The sequence below is a fragment of the Egretta garzetta genome, unplaced genomic scaffold, assembly GCF_000687185.1.
Source record: "Egretta garzetta isolate BGI_Z169 unplaced genomic scaffold, ASM68718v1 scaffold365, whole genome shotgun sequence".
NCBI classification, from domain to species: Eukaryota; Metazoa; Chordata; class Aves; order Pelecaniformes; family Ardeidae; genus Egretta; species Egretta garzetta.
In genome coordinates, this window is record NW_009259602.1 from 1015568 (window position 1) to 1035401 (window position 19834).

Here is a 19834-nt window from a genome sequence, read left to right on the forward strand (position 1 = left end):
AAAATGGACCTACTCCCAAGAGGTGTTTGGCATCCCTGAAAAGATGAAAGTCTTTTAGTAGTCTTCTGGGCAGAGAACTAACCAGATCCTGCCTTGTTCTTTTTACGGGACGAGAAATTTGTGAGAGCAAATTTTGGGGCCACCGCAATTCAGTGATTAAACACTGAACAGGAAGATAGGAATGCCAGAATCCTAAACTCACTGTGCAGCCTCCAACAAGTATTTCTCTGGGAACGAAGCTCCTAAGTCAGCATTACTTGTGAAAATTCATCACGATAGTCTGATTTTTAGAGGAAAGAATGTTAAGAGGTTTAAGAGGTTATGTTCATGCAATGTTGTGACTAGATAAGATATAATGGTGCTGTTCTTATGGCTAAGAACTTAGTTGAATTCCTATGGCAAGTGTCTCTCAACCTTGACTTTGCAAGCTATTTTGGAAGAGCCATCTCTTCTTTAGTAAGAAGTGTTGTATTTTGATAAAAACAAAACAGAAAAGGGGTTTCTTTTTTAAATGAAGGACGTCCTCGTTTAATGAGGCTTGAAGTGTTTACAGGTGTTTCCTCATAAGTTCAAATTTAGTGGCCCCAGGGAGTTGAGATTCTCATAAGGCAGGAGCAAACACTCAAGTTTTGTATTTTAACAGTGTTGCGCATTTAAAGGGCCAGGCAGACATGGCATGTGGGCTGGTTTGGTCTAGCTGAAGTGTATGGAGCCAATAGTGATCTGAAGCAGCAGAATGCTGTCTCATGTGAAACAAGCCCATCCTTAGTGCCAGAGAAGGTCAAAGTCTTACTAAAAGACCCTTGTGTTTTTTCTGCTGTACAACCGTTTGACCTAATTTTGCACATCTATGGTAAAAGCCCCATGCGTGGCAGGTTCTAGGTTTGATTGTTTGTTCAAATACGTTTTGGTGATATTGAGTGCCTTTTTGTGCATAATATCTTCCAGAGTTCACTGCTCTTGGAGGAACTGTTTAGTATCATGAAGAACAACATAGAGCAAGGGAAAATATAGAAGTGGTTGTGGTTGGAGGATGTGATGACATCACAGGGTTCAGCGGGAACATGGGGCTTTTAAAAAGCTGAAAGAAACATCCTGACAGTCAGTTATCACATCCCCGTAAAGGAGTCAAACACACATTAGCTATTAAAAAGCTAAGCTATCTTCATCAGAGGAAAAAAAGACTCCATCCTGACACAGAATATGCACTGGCAAAAATGTAAGTGAGCTCTGATTTGTTTTTCATAACTGCGATAAAAGCCGAAGATTGTAATGAATAAGTAAGCATTAGCATAACATGGGAGACAATACTCGTGACGAGATGCATGGCTCAAGAAAGGCAAATGATAAGGCATGATGCTAATTTTCCAGCAGGGATAGTAACACAGGGCAGCGTTGCTGCTTTGTTGGCATTCATCGCTATGAATCAAGTGGAAGACTATGATTCATAAAAACAATAACAGGATGCAGGTATTATATCAAAGGTTATAGTGGTTACGTACCCGAAAATTTTCCTTTTTAAAAGTGAAACCTGTGAGAAATCTTATTTCTGTGCTTTTTTTGATATGTACTTTTTTCAACTAATAAAAAAGATAAGGAACAAAGTAGTTGAGGGCAATACAGTTATGACTTTACAGGAAATCAGTTTTCTTGTTTTCAAGATAATTTCACTCCTCTTGGCCCACCTTTGCTCGAATACTTTACTGATCATAATACAGGTAGGTGTTTGCTTCTTGCATGTTTTTCGTTCTCACTGTATGGATGTGTAGATAATGCTCTTTTTTGCAGCTGTGCTGCCGTCCTTTGCGTTTCACCACGCTGTTCAGTTAGCCTGGAATAATACAGTATACCTGAAAGGAAGAAGCTAATTTCTTAAACAGTTACCAGTGACTTACCTGGTAATCTTCTTTACATAATAGCTTGTAGGTTGTTCAGAGGTTGGTTTACTACGCATATGCCTTTCTGAGCTTATTAGCAGTTAAGTCTTTTCTCTGTTACGCATTTCTCTTGCTTTTTTTCAGTTGAACAATTTGGAAGCTCAAATGTATATTTGTGAAATTATATTTTAGATTGTAATGTCCTTTAGCAAGAAGCTCTGATTGCTTATTCAATCGTGTTTCAATTTGTCTGACAAGTGTTAAGCAGCAAGCGGGAGCACTATGGCAACACACCTTGTTTCCCCCTTCATCTTGCGCTGTTTTCAGAATCAGTAGGTGTATGATGTGAAGCATACTGCAAGATGATTAGATTCAAATCTTGAATCTAATCTTCCATTTCAGAAGTCCATTAATGGTTTGTTTGGGATTTTTTTCTGCAATGACAAAGCAGTACTAACAACCTGATGGTTCAGGTAGAACAAAATTGGTAACTGAATTGGTATTTTTCCTTTGCATTTTTACTTTGACACATGCAGTGCTTTCAAAGGTAATCAGGAATTACAAGCCTGCATGAGAAGAGGTCAAAACCTGTATCTTGATTTCAGCCATTCCCTGTTGATAGTTTCTAGACAAGGCAACTTCTGCCCAATACCTGTCTGTCCCTCCGTGCTCCCTGAGCTTCTCAAGCTTGAATCTCCTGTTATAGCAATGCTTCCTGGCTCTTTTGAAAGCCTGCATGAAGCATAATAGCTTCATAATAGCAGATTAGAATTCTGTTGCTGAGGAAGTCCTCTCCCCACCAGTCAGATGAAGCAGCCAGTGGAGTAGCCAGACTCCTCTCTGACCCCTGAGCTGGTTGCTAGAGCAGCCTGGCATTATGTTTACTAAGACACAGAAGGGGCTGAGGGGAAATTTCTGTAGGTGGCTGCCTGGCTGAGTCTGTACTTGCTGTTGGCATTTGCTGTCTTTGTCTGCTGTGTCATTGAGTGGTTAGGGTTCCTTTTTCCTACATGGAACTGTTATCTTATTAGCCCTGCTTCTTTTCTATACCATTACGGTAGTGAACTTTGAAGGTAGACAGGAAGAGTATTCTGATGACTGGGATGCAGGCAGCAGCTTGGGTGCAATTACCTGCTCTACTGAAGACCCCCTGTGTGACTGTAGGTAGATTGCTCGGGTCAGTACAGGTATTCAGGTGCCAGGTCCCAAAGGCTTTAGTGGAAGTTAGACTTCTCAGTATCTCTGTGAGTCTCCATTTGGTGCCTCTGGTGCACCTTGTATTTCCTGTTAGTGTGACCAGCTGTGGCCTCAAGTTTCCTGCACCATCTGGTTCAAACCACCTGTGACCACATGGATGTCCCAGTGCCCACATGCGAGCCATTGGCTTGCTCTGAAGTATAAGCTGATGCAGAAGCAGTATGGGTACCAGGGGGTGTGTGCTTGCATGAGCCCTAGACTAATGTGAGAGCATAAAAGCTCTGCTCCCTACATAGGAAATAGGAGGAGCTTTCCTCTGTCATGTGGAGAGTTTCAGTACAATTAAAACCAAGATGAGTTACTCGGGTAGTCTGGCAAAAGGGCATCCTGGATAGATGGGCAATAAGTCTGGGGGGAGCTTCAGAGGGGTGGGTGAAGCTTTTCTCCAAGTGTGGGACAAAGCTTCCCATATTCAGTGTAGAAACAGATGGCTCCAATCCTGGCAAAACCAACTGTTTTGTTTTGCACCCCTATGGTACTGTGCTGCCAGACAGCCGGGTAAATGAGACCTAGGCTGACACCTAGCCATGCATTCCCAGGAACGGATGTCAGGCCTGAACATGTCTTGCCCTGCAGGTAAATTACTTTGCTGTGGTCCAAGCTGCTGTATTATGGAGGAACCAGACTAGAGAGGGATACCACCATGTACTGGGGCACATGTAAAAGACACCTTTATCCTGCTTGGGATCTGTCAGAGACAGCGGGGGTGCTGCAATAACTAAGACAGTAGGAAGACGAAGGGAGGCACAAACTGAAGTGCCAGTGGGGCTCAACTGGAGTCAGGCATTTCACTTCCTAAGGCTTCTTTGCAAATTTCATAGTATGGACCTGGTTTCTGGAGGAGACTGGATTAAAGACCAAGGAAATGGTTAAGTCCAACTTTACATGCTTAAACAGCAGGATGACTAGGGAATATGGGGATGTGAGTAGTTTATGTACCATTATGTTGCCAGAGGAAGCAAAGTGCATGCTGGATGCTAAGGCATTCCTTGCCTTACTGGTACAGAGTTGGTTCCCTGGACAGAGCTGCATTTGTGATTCCAGTCAAGCACAGTGCCAGCTTGAAAGCAAAGGCAGAGGCAGAAATTTTTGTTCCATGTGTACCTGTGTGAAAGGAGACTACATGGAAGTCCTTGTAACCTCTTCCATCAGGTGCCTTGATTTGGATTAAAATTGGTTTTTAGCAAAATAGGAGGTTTCAAAAGAAATGGTATCATTTCCATACATTTTCCCCAGCTATAAAAATAAAACCCAACAATAACAGAAAACCACCAAAGAACAAAAAACTCTCCCAAACTGAAAGCCCAAGAGTGACACAAGAACTCATTTAAATAGGTGTGACCTCACCAGAGGGCATTTCTCATGGGCCCCTTCTGAAGGGCAGTTTCCCGCTTCTTCAGGGGAGCCTTCTGTAGAAAGCCCTGCAGGAACAGAAGGAAAACTAACAGACCTTGCCCTCAGCTGCTATGGTCAGAGGTTCTTGTCCTCCAGGGAGTCTCGCATGGCTGGCCCTGCGCACTGGAAATTGCTCCCTCAGGGTCACGGCACAGTGCACTTCTTTGCAGGAGTGGGGCCCAGAGCTTCCGCTCAGCAAAACCCCAGAGAGTGTCTCAGCCTGAAAGCATCCCCTCCCACGGCAGAAGTGAAGTGACTGGTTGGGGCTTCCCAGCTTTTGGCAGGATTCTGCTGAATGGAAGCAAGGCCCGCTCTGCAGCCCGGCAACCTGTCAGGGATGGGAAATTTCTAATGAGCAGCACCAGCTACTTTCCTCTTACGTGTCTTTATGCAGATTACCCAATGTTGTGTGTTGAAAACAAAATGAACATGCCTTTCACGCAAATGGTTTCTCTTATGAGAGGGTATGCAAGGAGGTTGAAATTCTGCAAGAGTTTCACATTTAGGTGATGCTTTTGGCTAGGTCAAAATGCTTTGGACACCCAACTCCTGTTGCAGTCCAATGAGAGTTCTGCACATTAAGGCAGATAGTCAGCTATTTAGCTGTTCCACTGACTGCTTGGATTCCCATGCAACTGAGATATGTGAATTTGTACCTTTGAAAACTTCTTCCCAAACGCTTTTTAAGTGCATAAAGCCTTTTCTGCCCACAACAGATGTGGGGCTCTATACAGCCTTTCTGAAAGTATCAGATAATGAGACTGAGAGGTGAAACTGCAATATGCTGCACCTTGTGAGTTTTAATTTTGGTAAAACCCCACCGGGAAAGATGGATAGCATGAAAGTTGAGCCCATCCATGCTTTACAAGCAGGTGTCAGGCTCTACGAATGACCACATAAGCAATTAAATGGAAAGCTTGCATTACTAAAATGGAAAGAGTATTATGGGCTGGGAGGAATTAGGACGTGCGGGTGAGACTTATGGTTAAGACACTTTCTGTCTATCTCAGCTTCCCCTTTGTAATAGGGGTTCTCTTGTTCTGAAACAGATCATTTTTAGCAGCCCTCACTGCTACATAGCCAATGTGTCCAAGTCTTATTTGGCACTTGGAAGCTTTTGGTTTTTTGTTTGTTAGAATAATCAAAGCAGCAGGGATTGCTAGCCAGCCTTTCATTTTGTTTCCCAAGTGTCTTCAGAACTCCCCTCGATTTTTTTCCTATCCAGGTGGAAAAATACAAAGTTAATATTTTGTTTGCCAACCTGCTACACCTTCCTTATGTCAGAATGGAGTGTAGGTTCTGCACAGTGCTCTCCTGAGTTCCACTCATTTAGCTAATCCACAGGTGTGAAGGAGTCCTTTTCTAAAAGGACAGTAGTCAAAAGCATACTGTGTCCCCAAAAACGGTGCAGAAAGGGTACAAGGGCACATGGATCTGCTAGAATCCAAGGTTAATCTGAATCTTGGCAATCTTCCAACTGCAGATAAACACCTGAAGATGTTGGGCATTATTCTGAAATATATTACTGTCAAACTAATATGTTTCACTGACTTTGGGAGTTATAGTGCTATGTAAGAGAGCAGAAAGAGACCTAGTCAAATGCTTTACTAAGCTGTTGGTAAGCAAGTGAAATATTTAGTCTATTGATTTAATTATGCTCAGAACTCTCCTGAGTTCATTTCCTTATGCTGAGCAATGAACCATCACTCAGCTCTTTTGCTCATGCTCTGAGGAGTTCTGTTTATTGTAGAGCAGATTCTCTGCCCAGATGTTTGCTTAATACTTTGCATTTAACTAAATCTTTATTGAAATACCCACCCATAGGGTGACAAACAGTATAGAGAATAATCCACACCAGTCCAGTTTTCCTTGTCAGGGTTGCCTACAAAAAATAATGGTAACACTTCAAAGGAGATTTGGGATGTGTCAGGTGCACAGAAAGAGCTTCAAATGGGCCTTGACATGCAAACCTGGGGCCTTGAGAGATATAATTTCACACGGAAAGGCTAGTGACAAGATAAGGAAGCAAGCAATAGCCAAATGGAATGCAGATAAACATTTTCTGAGTTGTTTCATGATTTATTTGGCAATGCTGTACACGGGATTTTGTGGCTGAGCAGTCTGGCAGGTTATTCTTTCTTGGGGCCAGCCAGAGAATGTGTTAGGTCTGTATTAGTTTAGGCCAGGTACCAGGGACCTGGTGCTTACTAGCCACCCAAGCTTGTTACCACCAACACAACTGGCTAAGATGGATCTTGGTAGAAATAACTGTTTTTTGTTTCCAAGGGCATGATTTGCAGATGGGTCACTTCAGAACGTTTCACTTTTGACTGATCGGTCAGATCAGTTAGAAAAAGGACACACCCTGGAGGATGCTGAGGGCTAGGGATGAAGTTGAAATGAACAACCTTTCTCCCAGGCGGCCCCCTGTTACTGTCTGGGATCTTGGGCAGTTAAATGAATTTCAGTGCTTTGTTTCCCTTCCTTGGACTTACCACAAAGCAGAGACAAAGAAAGATCCCTCTGTTTTTTCACTCTCAGTAACATATTGAGAGAAACTGTGTAATTAGCCAGAAAATAAGGACAGGGCTCATCATCTCTGGTCATGACCGGGGAGCTCTCATTCTGCAATGCACTTTAAGCCTCCCAGCTGGATGGCTATGCTTGGGGGAGCACAGAGACCTGAACAAATATTACACTATTTACTGCCTTGCATAAATGTGTACTGGCATTGTTATTAGAGTCAAAGCATCCAAGCTCTGGCTGTTGCTATGAGAATGGCTGCAGCTGGACTATGTTTTCAGCACCGCCTAAAAACCACTATGGGGACTGGCAGGTTGTAGTTGCAAAAAGTGGTACAAACACAAGGAAGCCAAAAAGAATGAGGACTGGTTTTCTCCTGGTTGTATATATTTGTAAAATTCTGAGTTTTCAAGGGGAATCTAACTGCCCAAGGACTGCAGATCCTCCTTTGCAGGGATTTCTAAAACCACTGAAAAGTGCTTTTGACAGGTCTATTAAAGCACTTATCCTTGGGCAGCCGAATAACTTCGGAGATCCTCCAACTGGGTGACCCTTCCCTCAGCTTTGTACAGGGATGCTGGCAGAGCTAAGAATTGGGCTTAGATTTCCTCGTCTCTCCTTGCTGATCCACTAGTATGAACAGTCAGGTAGGCTGGATGTAAATACAAGGGGAGCTGATGAAATAATTCTCATACGAAGGATCGCCTGCCTAGCTGTTAAGAGCTACATTCTACCAAAGTGCTTTTCACAGTGATCCATGATGTGTTGTGGAACATTATCAGTATCATAAAAGCAGCTGTTTCAGTTCTGATGTTAGCTCTGATCCCATGATTCATTTCCAAAGCAGCAACAGACCCAAAATAATATTACTAGCTTTAATACTTAAAAAAAAAATATGTTTTTGAAGGGTTCTGTATCTGAAGTCAATGTAAAATGCAGACAGCCATGATGAAAGTCCCTTGCTAAATGGGCATTGATGTCTTATCGTAAAAAGGTTTTGGTTAGAGTCTAAGCATCCAAGTAGCGTATACAAAGCTAAGCCACTTTTTTCTTTTTATTAGCCAAAGTTCCCTGTGTATAATAAAAATGTCAGCAGTTGCCTAATGCAATTTGGTCTTCAATATCCAAGCCAGAAACTCACTAGTTTGTTAATTGAAGTATAAATTTTTCTTGTTATTCAAGAGTTACTGTTTGCTTTTTGGAGTTACTGCAAATAAGAAAAAGTTTTCTATTGTGTTCCTTTTCAATTTTTTATTATACTGGAGGTGAAAGAAGAAAAGAGGAAAATATTTACACTGTTAACGCTGATCAATTGATAAGCTTATCACATGTCAATGTATGAGCAAAGAAACAGTAAATCCTCTGAAACAGTGACAAGTGTGTCATTTGCTGTTGCAGGCAGGTAGTCATGCAAACTCTTAAAAGATTAGCAGTGTATTTCAAACTGAAAATTGGCCTGATGGGAAATTGTTCTGACTTGTTTGAAAGGATGAAGGTTTAAACTGATCCGCAGTTCGTGTGTGTGAAGGCCAGTGGTGCTAGTATGAAGTTTAGTGATCTGAAACTTGTCACGCTTCAATACTTGCAGTCTTCCAACAGCTATTTTGCAATTATCTTCCCTCCAATTTCAGCAATGGTTAAATAAATACGTAGAGGAAGATATATTTTGAAGTTGCTTAGTTTAATGGTTCGGCAATGTCTTGGTATGCTTTCCCTGTCTGACCTTTTACTCACACCAGTAGTCTACCTGCTGCCTTAAGAAGCAGGTACCTTTAAAATGACTGTGTCTGTGTATAGATACTGTACTGACAAAAATCTGGGGATGACAAATATCATGCAAAAATGGGATACTGTTGACTGTTTCACTAGATGCTGCAGACACCTCTCAGGTTCTTCAAAGCACAACCAACTGAAGGCCAGGCTTTATAGGATTACCACCTAACACATTAGTCTGCTCAGCATTTTGCTCACCTTGGGCAAGGGGTCTTGTGAAGTATGGTCCTGAAGCTCTTCTCAGCCCATGATCTCAGGTTGGAGCTGCTCCCCAAAAGCCAACAGCAAGATCCCCATTGGCTATGCCTGCAATGCTCAGCACAACTTGGACTCAGAGGGATAACCAAAGTAGCAAGATGAGTGTGTTGACCTTACAACACTACTAATGGAGTTGTCAAATCTTCATCCAGAGTCCACTGAAATTGGTAACCTGCAACCTTGTCTGTGCAGTATGGACAATTTCAAGCTGAGTTGCAGAGCAGTCTGAAATCAAACATTGTTATGGGCTTTCTTCTGTTGTCACTTGATACTTAGAGCTAGTGGGACTGCTGGGTTTGGTACCTTTTCATTTACTGTTGTGTTATCCAGCCACTTTGAAAGATTACTCAAAAGTCTTCGAGGTTTGTGCTAGGCTTTTGTCAACATTCAACAAATACTGTAAGTGATAACATTGATGAAAGGAGCCTGAACATATACACACACCATGGACTTGTAAGGCAGCCTGACAAAAGCATTGCAATGTGCTAAAATATATTTACGTGTAGAAACTATTCCAAAGCTTCCTACTGGTTGGATTAGATTCCCTCTCTTCTTTCTTGACTTCTGATGCTTCATACTGCTCCAACTTCAGAGAGCAGTTGCAAATCAAGATCCAGTGCCTATTAAGGAACAGCATATGGCTGCTCTGTAGTCCTTGAATTGTATGAGACTAGCTAGAACACAGTGGGCACTTCAGCTGCTGCTGTTCTTTTTATTTGTTGGAATGGAATTTGGGCAACTGGACCTTGGTGCATTTGCAGCTCATGACTTAAATACAAATACAGTTGATACTTGGTCCAAGGCAGACTTCATAGAATCATGGAATCATAGAATCATTTAGGTTGGAAAAGACCTTTGAGATCATAGAGTCCAACCTTTAACCTAACCCTGCCATCCCACCACTAAACCATGTCCCTAAGCACCTCATCTATCCTTCTTTTAAATAGTTTGTTAAGACAACCCTGGTATAAGGATTTGGAGGCTAGTAGATCCAGGTACTTCCTTTACAAGGATATTTTAATTTTTATTATTTCTTAAAATGCTTTTATTTTTAAATGATTATGTTTCTTTTGCTTTATGAGGAATTGCACACTGAAGCCAAAAGTAATTTTGCTGTGGTTCATCTGTAATGCTCAGACCTGGTACACACTTAACAGTGGAAAAGCAGCTGTGCTAGCATTATTTTTATTTCTGGAGGTCAGCTTGGGGGAACCGAAATATGTTCTGCAGACTTTGGGGTTTTTTTCTTTTTTTTTTTTTTTTCTCTTTTTTTTTTTTTTTTTTTTTTTTTTAGTTACTCTGCTTACACCGGAAACTCTGAATAGGTATATTTGTCAGCTTTTACAGTAAATTTCTTCTTTCCCATCCCCCAAACCTGGAGCCAGAAACTGCCATCCTTCCCCACCCTAATTCTGCAAGGAGGCCCTTTGAAATTGTTGCGATGACTCAGGGATAAGATACTACCCAAGAGGTACTGTTCTGCCTCTCGTGCAATCTACAGCAGAGCTCGTATTTGATTTGGTGGAGTTGATGTTTTCACACAGTGTAAAGAACAGCATCAATGTCTGACTCTAAAGAGCTTTTCAGTAAAGTACAAATAAATAATTTCCAAATGTAAATAAATCTCTTGTAAGACCAAGAAAGCACCTTTGTGATGGTCTTTTTTCTGACCTCCTGTCTAGTATTCAGCTCCTTTCAGAGTTCTCAGTACAGCTCATACCACAGCACTTTTTAGCACCATCTATTGTTTGCACTTCAGATAAATTAATACTAATTAAATTTAAAAAGCAAAATGTGAACTGTATTAAAAGCCCTTGTGGATGCCTGTATGCAGAACTAGTGTGACTTTAATTCTCTTTAACTTCATTTCCAAAGCCACAGGATTCATGAGAATGCAACTAACCCAATTTAAAGACCCACAAAGGATGTCCACAGAAAGCAAAGGTAGATCTGGCAAAGGCTGAAAAATCATCTTTTCTTCAGCTAATATTTTAAAGCAGAGTATTCTCCCATAAAGGTAACAAAGACAACGGTTCAATGCATAGATGTAGTGCTGTTTGGTACCAAAAGTATTTATAACAGCCGATCAAGATTTCTTAATTGAATGGTATGTAGTGAGTCAGAAAAAATTAATCGTAGAACAAAGCTGAAGGGAAAGAAGTATCTCATTTAAAAAAAAAAAAAATAAGGCAGAGGTGTTTATTCTATTAAGTATTTTTTGAGGTTGACTTATGATGTCTGTATTTAGACTCAGTTTTTCTCCCCCCAGAAAGGTGTAACAAACCTCGGTGTGCATCTAATTGCACGTAACTGGGAGAGATGATTAGAAGTAAAATGATTCATCCTGTTCTGTGATGTGAAGCACACAGTGTAAATCTGAATAAATGCTTCCTGGGTGGAATAATATTTTAAGTTTAAGATGTGAGCTGGATATCCACCTGTACTTCATAAAACCAAAGGCCAGTTGCAATCTTTAGAAATGAAATCTTATTGATTAGAATATTTACAAATCAAAGTGCAGTAAAAAGGGGCAGGTAGCCACCACTGCTATCAGTGGCTTTACAAATATCAGGCCTCCCTGATATCCTATGGTTCCCTTCTGCTATCAAGTGCTTCCAAATACTTAATGTAAAATATGGGCTGAAAATATCAGCTTATGAAGAATTGTGCTTCCTCTACTTTAACTTGTCGCAAGGCTTTGTGGTAGGCCTTTTTAGTTGGCTGTAAGCTTTACTTTTCAAAACGTATCAGAGTTTATGGGTTTAAGCTCTGAGATATGTTGTCAATATAACTGTCCGCAAAGCTGTGTCACGCCCCAGCTCACCAAATTATAAACCTCCTGGCCAGGCTATGAGCAAAGCTCTGTTTGGAACAGAAACATGACTCTGATCCAGGTTGGCACTTAAGTATACCTGCCTGTTCTCAAAAGCTGAGGCATGCATGTCAAACTAGTGAGGAGTTAAATGGCTTTCCACATGAGGATGCGTTTCTAATTTGGGTTGCATTTATACCTTGCATCTAAGTATAGAATATAATGTATTTCTCTTGAATATCTAATCTCCACTTTTTTAATGTATCTACCTGGCCAGCAATTGTGTTATGTCATAGGCTAGATATTTACTAGCCAATCTGTATCATGTGCCTGTTGGATGTACTCAGTCTGATTTGTCGTTCAGGTGGGTGTAAATTGCTGCACTGCAGATCAGTGGCACTGAAGCAGCATAAAGCAGATACACACAAATGAAGTTAGGAGAAATAAAATGAATATGCTTTTTTTGTCAGAAGCCTAAAGAAAACAGAATTTCAGGCTTGGAGTTTAAGGAGAAAAAAAAGTAGAACATCACATTAACACACTGGAACTTCACTGAAGGCAGTAATGAAAGGTTTAGTCTAGAGACAGTTTGAGGAAAAACAGCATTTGTTTGCTGCCTCTCTCTATTTTTGTTTTTTTGTCTACCTAGTTGATAAGTTTTGAAGAGGGCTGCCCTTTTTCACCTCCCTTCAGAGTGTGTGGCTCACCATTGCTACTCACATGTATAAAATACATCCCCATAGTGAGTTGGAGGTCTGTAGGTAGCTGTTGCTTTTAGGAATGGAGTATTATCCTCTGCATAAGAGCAGCAACCCTTTTTCCTTGTACTACATCCTCCCTGGCTATCATAAATATCTAGAGCAACATGCCTATTTATTCAGCAAAATGTGCTCACTGCTTCTGCAGGACATAAAGACACCTGCCAGTGTGGCAGGGGAACTGCCAGCTCTGGCTTCCAGACCGTCCTGGCTGGGAGGCTGTGAATTATGTATGAATAAAGAAAAAAAAAAAAAAAGGGCTGAGTTTCTCAGTATTGCTGCAGCTATTTAACAGCTGGAGGGAATTGCAAGCATACTTATTTCAGGTTAGGCTGCCCTCATGATCCATCTATGTGATCACAGCATCTAAGCAGCAAAGGTAGAGAGAAGGCTTATGCCATCTGATGTCACCTATGGGCCAAAAGACATCATTAGCTAAGGAAGTAAATGTTTATGAGTCTGGACTCCAGCCACATTGACTAGTACAGCCTGCAGACGAGCAGGATGCCATGGGCATTTTGGCTCTCTGCACATGGCAGGAAAGGAAAGAAGAGTCACATACATTTTTGTTTTTCCTCAGCTTCTGCTCCAGAACAGCAGCCGCAGCCTCGCCCCTATCAAGGTGTCCGTGTCAAAGAGCCAGTGAAGGAGCTATTGAAAAGGAAACGGGGAAATGTTCATAATGCCAGTGCAACGGCAGCTACAACGGTAAGAGAAAAAACAAACACAGGCGGAAAATTCTTCCTTAGTAGCTAAATGATTGACCAGCCCTGGCACCAGCTGGCAATACTTTGGCAATGAAAGAAATCTTTGCATCACTAAAGCATTTTGAAGGTAGCGCAGCCTCAATGTTGCCTGGAGATACCATGAAATATATCTTTACTTTAGCTGGAGTGCTTTTAGGGTGCTGAACAGCTTCAATCACCGTTGACTTAATGGAAGGGTGAAAGCACTTTGCACTTGGCAGGATCTAACTCCTAGGAACAGAAAGTGGCTTGGAAGTTAAGCAGCTTGTTAAAGACCACAGAAAGAGATCAGCCAGACCCTTCCTTGGCTATCTGCTTCTTAGTTCCAGCCTACCGCTCTCTGTCCTCCCAGGAGGAAGCAGATTAATGGCTCCTCTCTGAGGGGGAACTCCCTCTGCAGCACAATGTTTAAATACTGTTTAAGGCCCCCGTCAGCTGAAGGGACATTTGGCTAGGCCCATGAACAGGGCTGGGGTTATGGGTACTGGCTGCCAGGCTCAGTCTTCCTGGCCCTTCTGTAGAGGCAGGTGGGAACATTCAGGCACTGACACTGAAGCGGTAGCAGCTGATAATCAGCTAATGATACCTACTGTGCTCTGTCTCTCAGTGCTTCTCAGGGGGGATGGAATTTATGCTTATGGTCTTAATCCCTGGACGTTTTTCTTCTCTCTTCTAGGTTGTTCTGCCTCATCAGCCGCTTCCTTCCTATTCACCAATGGGTAATGTTTCCCTGACTTTCTAAATATTTGTTAGCCCTGCTGCGGGGAAGTCTATGCTGAACTGGGCTTTAATCCTCTCCTGTTTTTTAGGCCAGCCTTGCATTGATATGGATGCTGCTGCCTCTGCATTGCCTGTCACAGATGAAGGAGCACTCTGTTCTGGCTGGATCTCCCAGCCCTCTCCCACATCCTTACAGCCTTTAACTCAGTGGACCACTTACCCTGATTATGTGTCCCACGAAGCAGTCAGCTGTCCGTACACAGCAGATATGTACGTTCAGCCCATGTGCCCCAGTTACACACTGGTTGGACCTTCATCGGTTCTGACTTACACTTCTCAACCACTGATCACCAATTTTTCAGTAAGTCAAAAATACCTAGGTATAAATGACAGCAAATTCCCCACCTTTTAGCAAGGGCTGTGGGGAGTGCTGGGTGTAATTAGTATAATTTATTTAATGAGTATAATGTTGTGTGTCTTTGTATCCGTGCAACATAGTTGTTCTAGCACTGGCCCTGTCTGCACTGTGCTGGACATTAATATTGTCTGAGCAGGACAAAAAGTTGTGGTTGCACTGAAATGAGACACACTTCACTGCTATTTCCCCAGCTCTCTGCACTCCTCCAGACTTTCCACATTATTAACACATACACTGTTCTTTGCTGTTGTCCTGGGAAATGAGTCACCCCTCATCAAGTCAACAACAAGGCTGCCATTGCCCTGAGTTTGTTCGAGTCTATGAACAGTTATTTACAGTGGGAGAATACTGTTTGCAGCTCAAGGATAATGGGGAATGTTACGTTTACTGTTGTCATCAATTCCAACTTGAGGAGCTGTTCTTCAGCTTGGATTTGGAACACCTGAGGAAGCAGAATTAAAGTAGTTCACATTATTATAGTTAATAAATTCTGTTGTCTGGACAAGTGTCCAGGACACAGTCCCACCAGAGATCTGAGCAGTATTCAGGGGATTCTTCGCTATTTAATTCCAAACTTTGGGGAAAAAAAAAAAGTAAATGGGATTCCAGGAAACACATCCACCGGGTGAAGGAGGAAGAATGACTTGTCAATAAATTTATTAAAAATTGATATTTAAAGATGGAAGAGCAAGGCCAAAATAGCACATAAACATAGCAGAATATTTGGTTTCAAGCTTGACAAAATCTTTTTGGCTGGCCCAAGATGATTTCTTCTTCCTTAGAGGAGAGAGGTGGACAATTCTGTTTCTGTTGAACTCAAGCAGCTTATTTTCCTTTTAAAATTTCAGTTTGGGTGCTGAAACAGACACAGCAAATCAGCAGAGGCCCGTGCCTCTGGCCTTCACGGGTGAGGAAGGGCTGTCATTTCACAGGTGGCTCTGCCTTGGCTGGCCGGAGCTGGTCAGGATGGACTGTCGCAGAGGCCAGAATAGGCTGCCTTCAGCCATGTGGCACCAAAGCTGTGCCCATGCATTCAGCTTGCAAGAGAGACTGTCAAAGGCAGCAGTTTTCAGCACAGGGTGTAACTGTCTCATGGGCTTACAGTGAGGGTGGGAGTGGGAACAGAAAGCTAGAGGGAACTTGACGTGAGTGTGAGCTGCTGGCAGCAAGCACCTGGGACACCCACAGCCACCACTCTCATGGGAGCCAGCGTGGGAAAACTGTCACACTCAGTATAGCGCTTTGACCCAGAGCGACAGGAAAAGGGATGTTAAAAGTGAGACTGAGCATCCTTAGTCTGTGTTTTGTGTCCTCTCCCCTGCTCCACCTGGCCAATTGTTTTATTTGGTTTTATTTCTCTCCATTTTAACAGCCCCGAAGCACCACCCCCGCTGTAGTGCCCCAGCTTGAGGTGACGGATCAGCAGCCACCTCTCACGTACTTCCCATGGGCACAGCCCCTCTCCGCACTGCCAGCCTCTACTTTGCAGTATCAGCCAGCTTCTTCCACACTTTCCGGGCCACAGTTTGTGCCCTTGCCGATCTCCATTCCTGAACCAGCCCCCCAGGAACTAGAGGATGCCAGACGAGTCATCGGCACCCTGCCCATTGAGAAGCTGCTTCTAGAAGATGAAGACAATGATACGTATGTTTTAAACCATGCTCTCTCTGTTGAAGGGCTTTAAGTTGCACATCTAGGGCCTGATCCTCACCTACTCAATACTCCACCTGGCACCACAGTGAGTTTTGAGTACAGAGGAAAAGCAGGCTGGGGGGTGGGAACTTTACTTGCAATTTTGGTGTCCACCTCTAGCACACCATGACTTGTGTGTTGTGTGAAACTTGCTTTGTCCTGGGGCCCAGCACAAGATTTCTCTGCTGTTACAGTTCCTGCTACCTCTCTCAGGCAGGCTTTTGAGACTGCACAGTTCTTGTGCTCAGCGTCAGCACAAGGTGACTTTCATCCTCAGACACAGGGCATGGTCCCAAATTGACATACTATAGTGTAGCCGTGGCCAACTGTAGCATTTGGTGAGGGTACACTTGCCTCTAAATATTGGCGAGATCTAGTTCAATAGGACTGCTTCTCAGAGCTCATTGTAAATGCCTTGTGTGCGTGTCTTTGTCCTGTTCATGGAGGAACCTCTACCTGATCTAGGCCACTAGAAAATATTTTGGGGGTCTAAATTGACATTTTTCTTTCCTAAATTGAACTGCTCCTTGGGAAAATAGGAAAATGTAAAGCGTAGTTTCGTTCAACTGATACAGGTAGGTCCGTTAATCTGAAGACAAAAAGTCATTAGAGCTGAACTAAACACCGGTGCAGTCAGACATCCCTATTTACAGAGCAACACAAAGTAGCCTAGATGAAAAGTTTGAGTTCGCACGAAGGTGTAACTTGAAGGTGCCACCTTGTCTGCCATTGGAAGACAGCTGTGTAGGTGTGGGACAGTGGTTTGGATTCATGTTCTTTCAGCTGCAGAGTGTTTTTGGACTCTAAAATATCCACCTTCAAGATGGGGGGCTGATTTTGTGGCTGGCTGGTAATGCTGCATGTTCTACCAATGGACAGATCCTGGTCCCACTGAAGTCACCGGGAGTTTTGCCTGAGTCAGGATTGCAAGATATGGCCCTATATCAGGAGATCATTGAGAAGACAGAGTCTTCCAAAATCTGGACTCCAGTCTAAGAAGGAATTCATGGCATTGCTATCAGCCAGCAATACTTTGACTTGTTCTGTAGCGTTTGAGTGTGAAGTCGGTGATGTCGTGCTGAGACAGGGAACCTTAGTGACCTCTCCTGTGCCTTACTGCTATGGAAAGTTTCTCTGTGCTGTAGTCTCCTATGCTCACAGGTGCACACATTTTCTTTATAGCTTTCTGATTTTCTTTCCTGGAGAATGAGTAGATTTACTTTTTCCTCTCATGCAACTGTAAATATTAGTGTTGATGTTCAGGAGTGCCGTGCCACAGGCAAATGTATTTGCAGTAGATATATCCCCTTCTGATTCTCTTTATTGTTTTCTTAATAAACAAGGGACTCTTGGCTGGTGAACACAATTTCTCTGGGTTTTTCTGCTTTCTAAAGCCCAGGATCCTTAGATGATTTTATTATTTGCAAGACTAACTGCGAAATAATTTATTGCACTGTTTATTACCTGGTGTCCAGCACTCCAGTTGCCACCCAAGCAATATTTCAAGTGACCTCACAGTTTATGCCTGAGTGAGGTTTGCAAGCTCAGGTTGAAAGTCTTGAGGACTTTCAAAGCACATTTTGTTATTTAATATTGACAAATGTGGAAGACATAAGCAATAGATCATGTAAGTGATCATAAAGTTGTTTGAAAATAGCAGTAGTTCAGGTGCATTGAAATTAGTGGCTTACATTTGCAGAAAAACCCAGCAAAGAAATTAATTAGAAGGAGCTTAGTTCACCACTGCTTACCCCAGTTTTATAAGTGCAGAAACATTCAGTAGGTAAAGCTGGGATCATGCAGTTGTGAATCAAGCCTGTGGTTGCTAACTTTGCTTTTAAATTTCTTTCACTCCAATGTCTGTAAATTCTGTGTGTGAATATAAAACGATGAACTGTTTCAGAATTTCTTTCTGGGTTGTTCTGGTTAGAAAAAGACAAAATCTTTTTCAATAAAGATCTACAGTAACTTTCATACGCCTAGAGTGTTTTATTTCCTATCCAAAAGGGTAACGCAGCATTGGTTTAGCAATCAATTAGTGCAATAACATATGTACAGGCTAGAACACAGATCAGCTTTTAGACTTTCTGGTAATGTTGCACATTAAGGCAGACTGAGGAGGAACTCCATGATCTAAATATGGCCTGGAGGCACTGCTTACTCAAGCAGTCCTTACTCACAGAAGCACTCCTGCAGTTCAGATGTTCATTCAATCCCCTCTATTTGCAACCCTGGGGATGTGTGGGTGTGCAGCCACAGCTAACGCTGAGCTTGACTGAAAATCAGACTAGCCATAAAGTTGCATTTCTGCTTCCTGAAATTGCAAGATGTGGCTATGGGGTACAAAATTACCTGAGGAAAGAAATGACTGCCTACCACCTTCTGACTAAAAAGTATCAAATGTTGCTGTCTGGAACGAAACAAACCCAGGGGCTGGTATGACTGCCTGTAGGATGGGCGCCTTCTGTGCAAAGGGGAATTGCAAAGCTACCTGTGCATGCCCGGCACCCTTGCAAATAGGACCTGGAGGAATGGAAGTGGCAAGTAGCTCTGTGCAATTCTCTCCAGCTCCAGCCATAGAGCCAGGCAACCAAAGTGAAGCAGTGAAGTGTTTTCCTCATCGCTAAGGGCCATGTCACCAGCAAGCCCATAACTGCTATGGGTTGTGACAACCCTTTGTCTTATGCAAAAGACAAGGACTCAGTCCCCCTCACCAGTAGTTTTGAGAAAGAATTAGAGCTTAACAGGCTGTTTGCAAATACATCATTTAACAGGCTGTTCGTTACCCCGGATGGTGAAATATCACCGATGCATACAAGGCCGTATCACCCCAACAAGTGATACATGCACCCGATGTGCTACGCTGGGCCCCAGCGCTAGGCTTTGTGGAGGACTTGGATACGTGTCGGCACAAGGGTGAATCTCACCTGAAAGAAAGTGCTGAAGTGGAAAGGAGACAACAGCATGTCAAAGCTCAGGAGTGCTGAGGGCTCTTGAAAGCCGCAGTTATTTTGAGGTAGGAAGCCCTTTCCATGGGAAGGGTGCTTTCAAGGTCAAGCCCTTTGGGGCTTATGGCATGGTTTTGTGGAACGCTGGGTATAAAACCCCCAAAGTGGCTATGCTGTCCTGTAAAACTGTTTGCTCCCAGAGTGGTTCATGGCCAAGCAGTGATCGGTGTCTTTATTTACTGTCTTAGAATTCTACATATTTATGCAGCTAAAGGTATGAGGGCGTATACATTGGCAGCTGCAGAGCGCATGAAATTGCTGCGAAGACTTGATGCCAAGGAACACAGAGGAAAGGTAATACGGACCACTTTCTCCTGCCAACAGGGGTGTTTGGGGTGGGCATGGGCTTTGTGGGATGGAGAGTAACTGATGCCCTGAAAAATCCATATCTCTCTCTCTCTGTTACTGCAAAGGAAGCCCTGGCAATTGATATGCCTTGCTTAGGTGCCTCTGGCAGGATCCTAAAATTAGGTGGGATGAGAATGAGCTTTTTTTCTTTTCGGCCCATGGTCCATAGAGTGATCCAAGACAACACTGGCCCAGGAAAATAAGTGTATGTGGGCAGTAGTCTCTGAGGCCGAAGTTTTTATGAACAGA

At 42.8% G+C, this 19834-nt stretch overlaps 1 protein-coding gene across 1 annotated transcript; it reads left to right on the forward strand.

Annotated features, from left to right (window-relative positions):
* Positions 1–1137: 1137 nt before the first annotated feature.
* Positions 1138–16398, forward strand: POU2AF1 (POU class 2 homeobox associating factor 1). The gene is made up of 5 exons (XM_009638418.2): positions 1138–1219; positions 13234–13361; positions 14076–14118; positions 14209–14480; positions 15910–16398. Exons 1-5 carry the CDS (start codon positions 1204–1206, stop codon positions 16219–16221), a joined length of 771 nt encoding a protein of 256 aa, XP_009636713.2. The 5' UTR covers positions 1138–1203; the 3' UTR covers positions 16222–16398.
* Positions 16399–19834: the final 3436 nt, after the last annotated feature.

Bases quoted from the DNA above. Each gene is read 5' to 3' on its own strand.
- POU2AF1 (XM_009638418.2), top strand. The intron at 13,362-14,075 runs GTAAGAGAAAAA...TCTCTCTTCTAG, and splicing joins GTGCAACGGCAGCTACAACG to GTTGTTCTGCCTCATCAGCC. The intron at 14,481-15,909 runs GTAAGTCAAAAA...CCATTTTAACAG, and splicing joins CACTGATCACCAATTTTTCA to CCCCGAAGCACCACCCCCGC.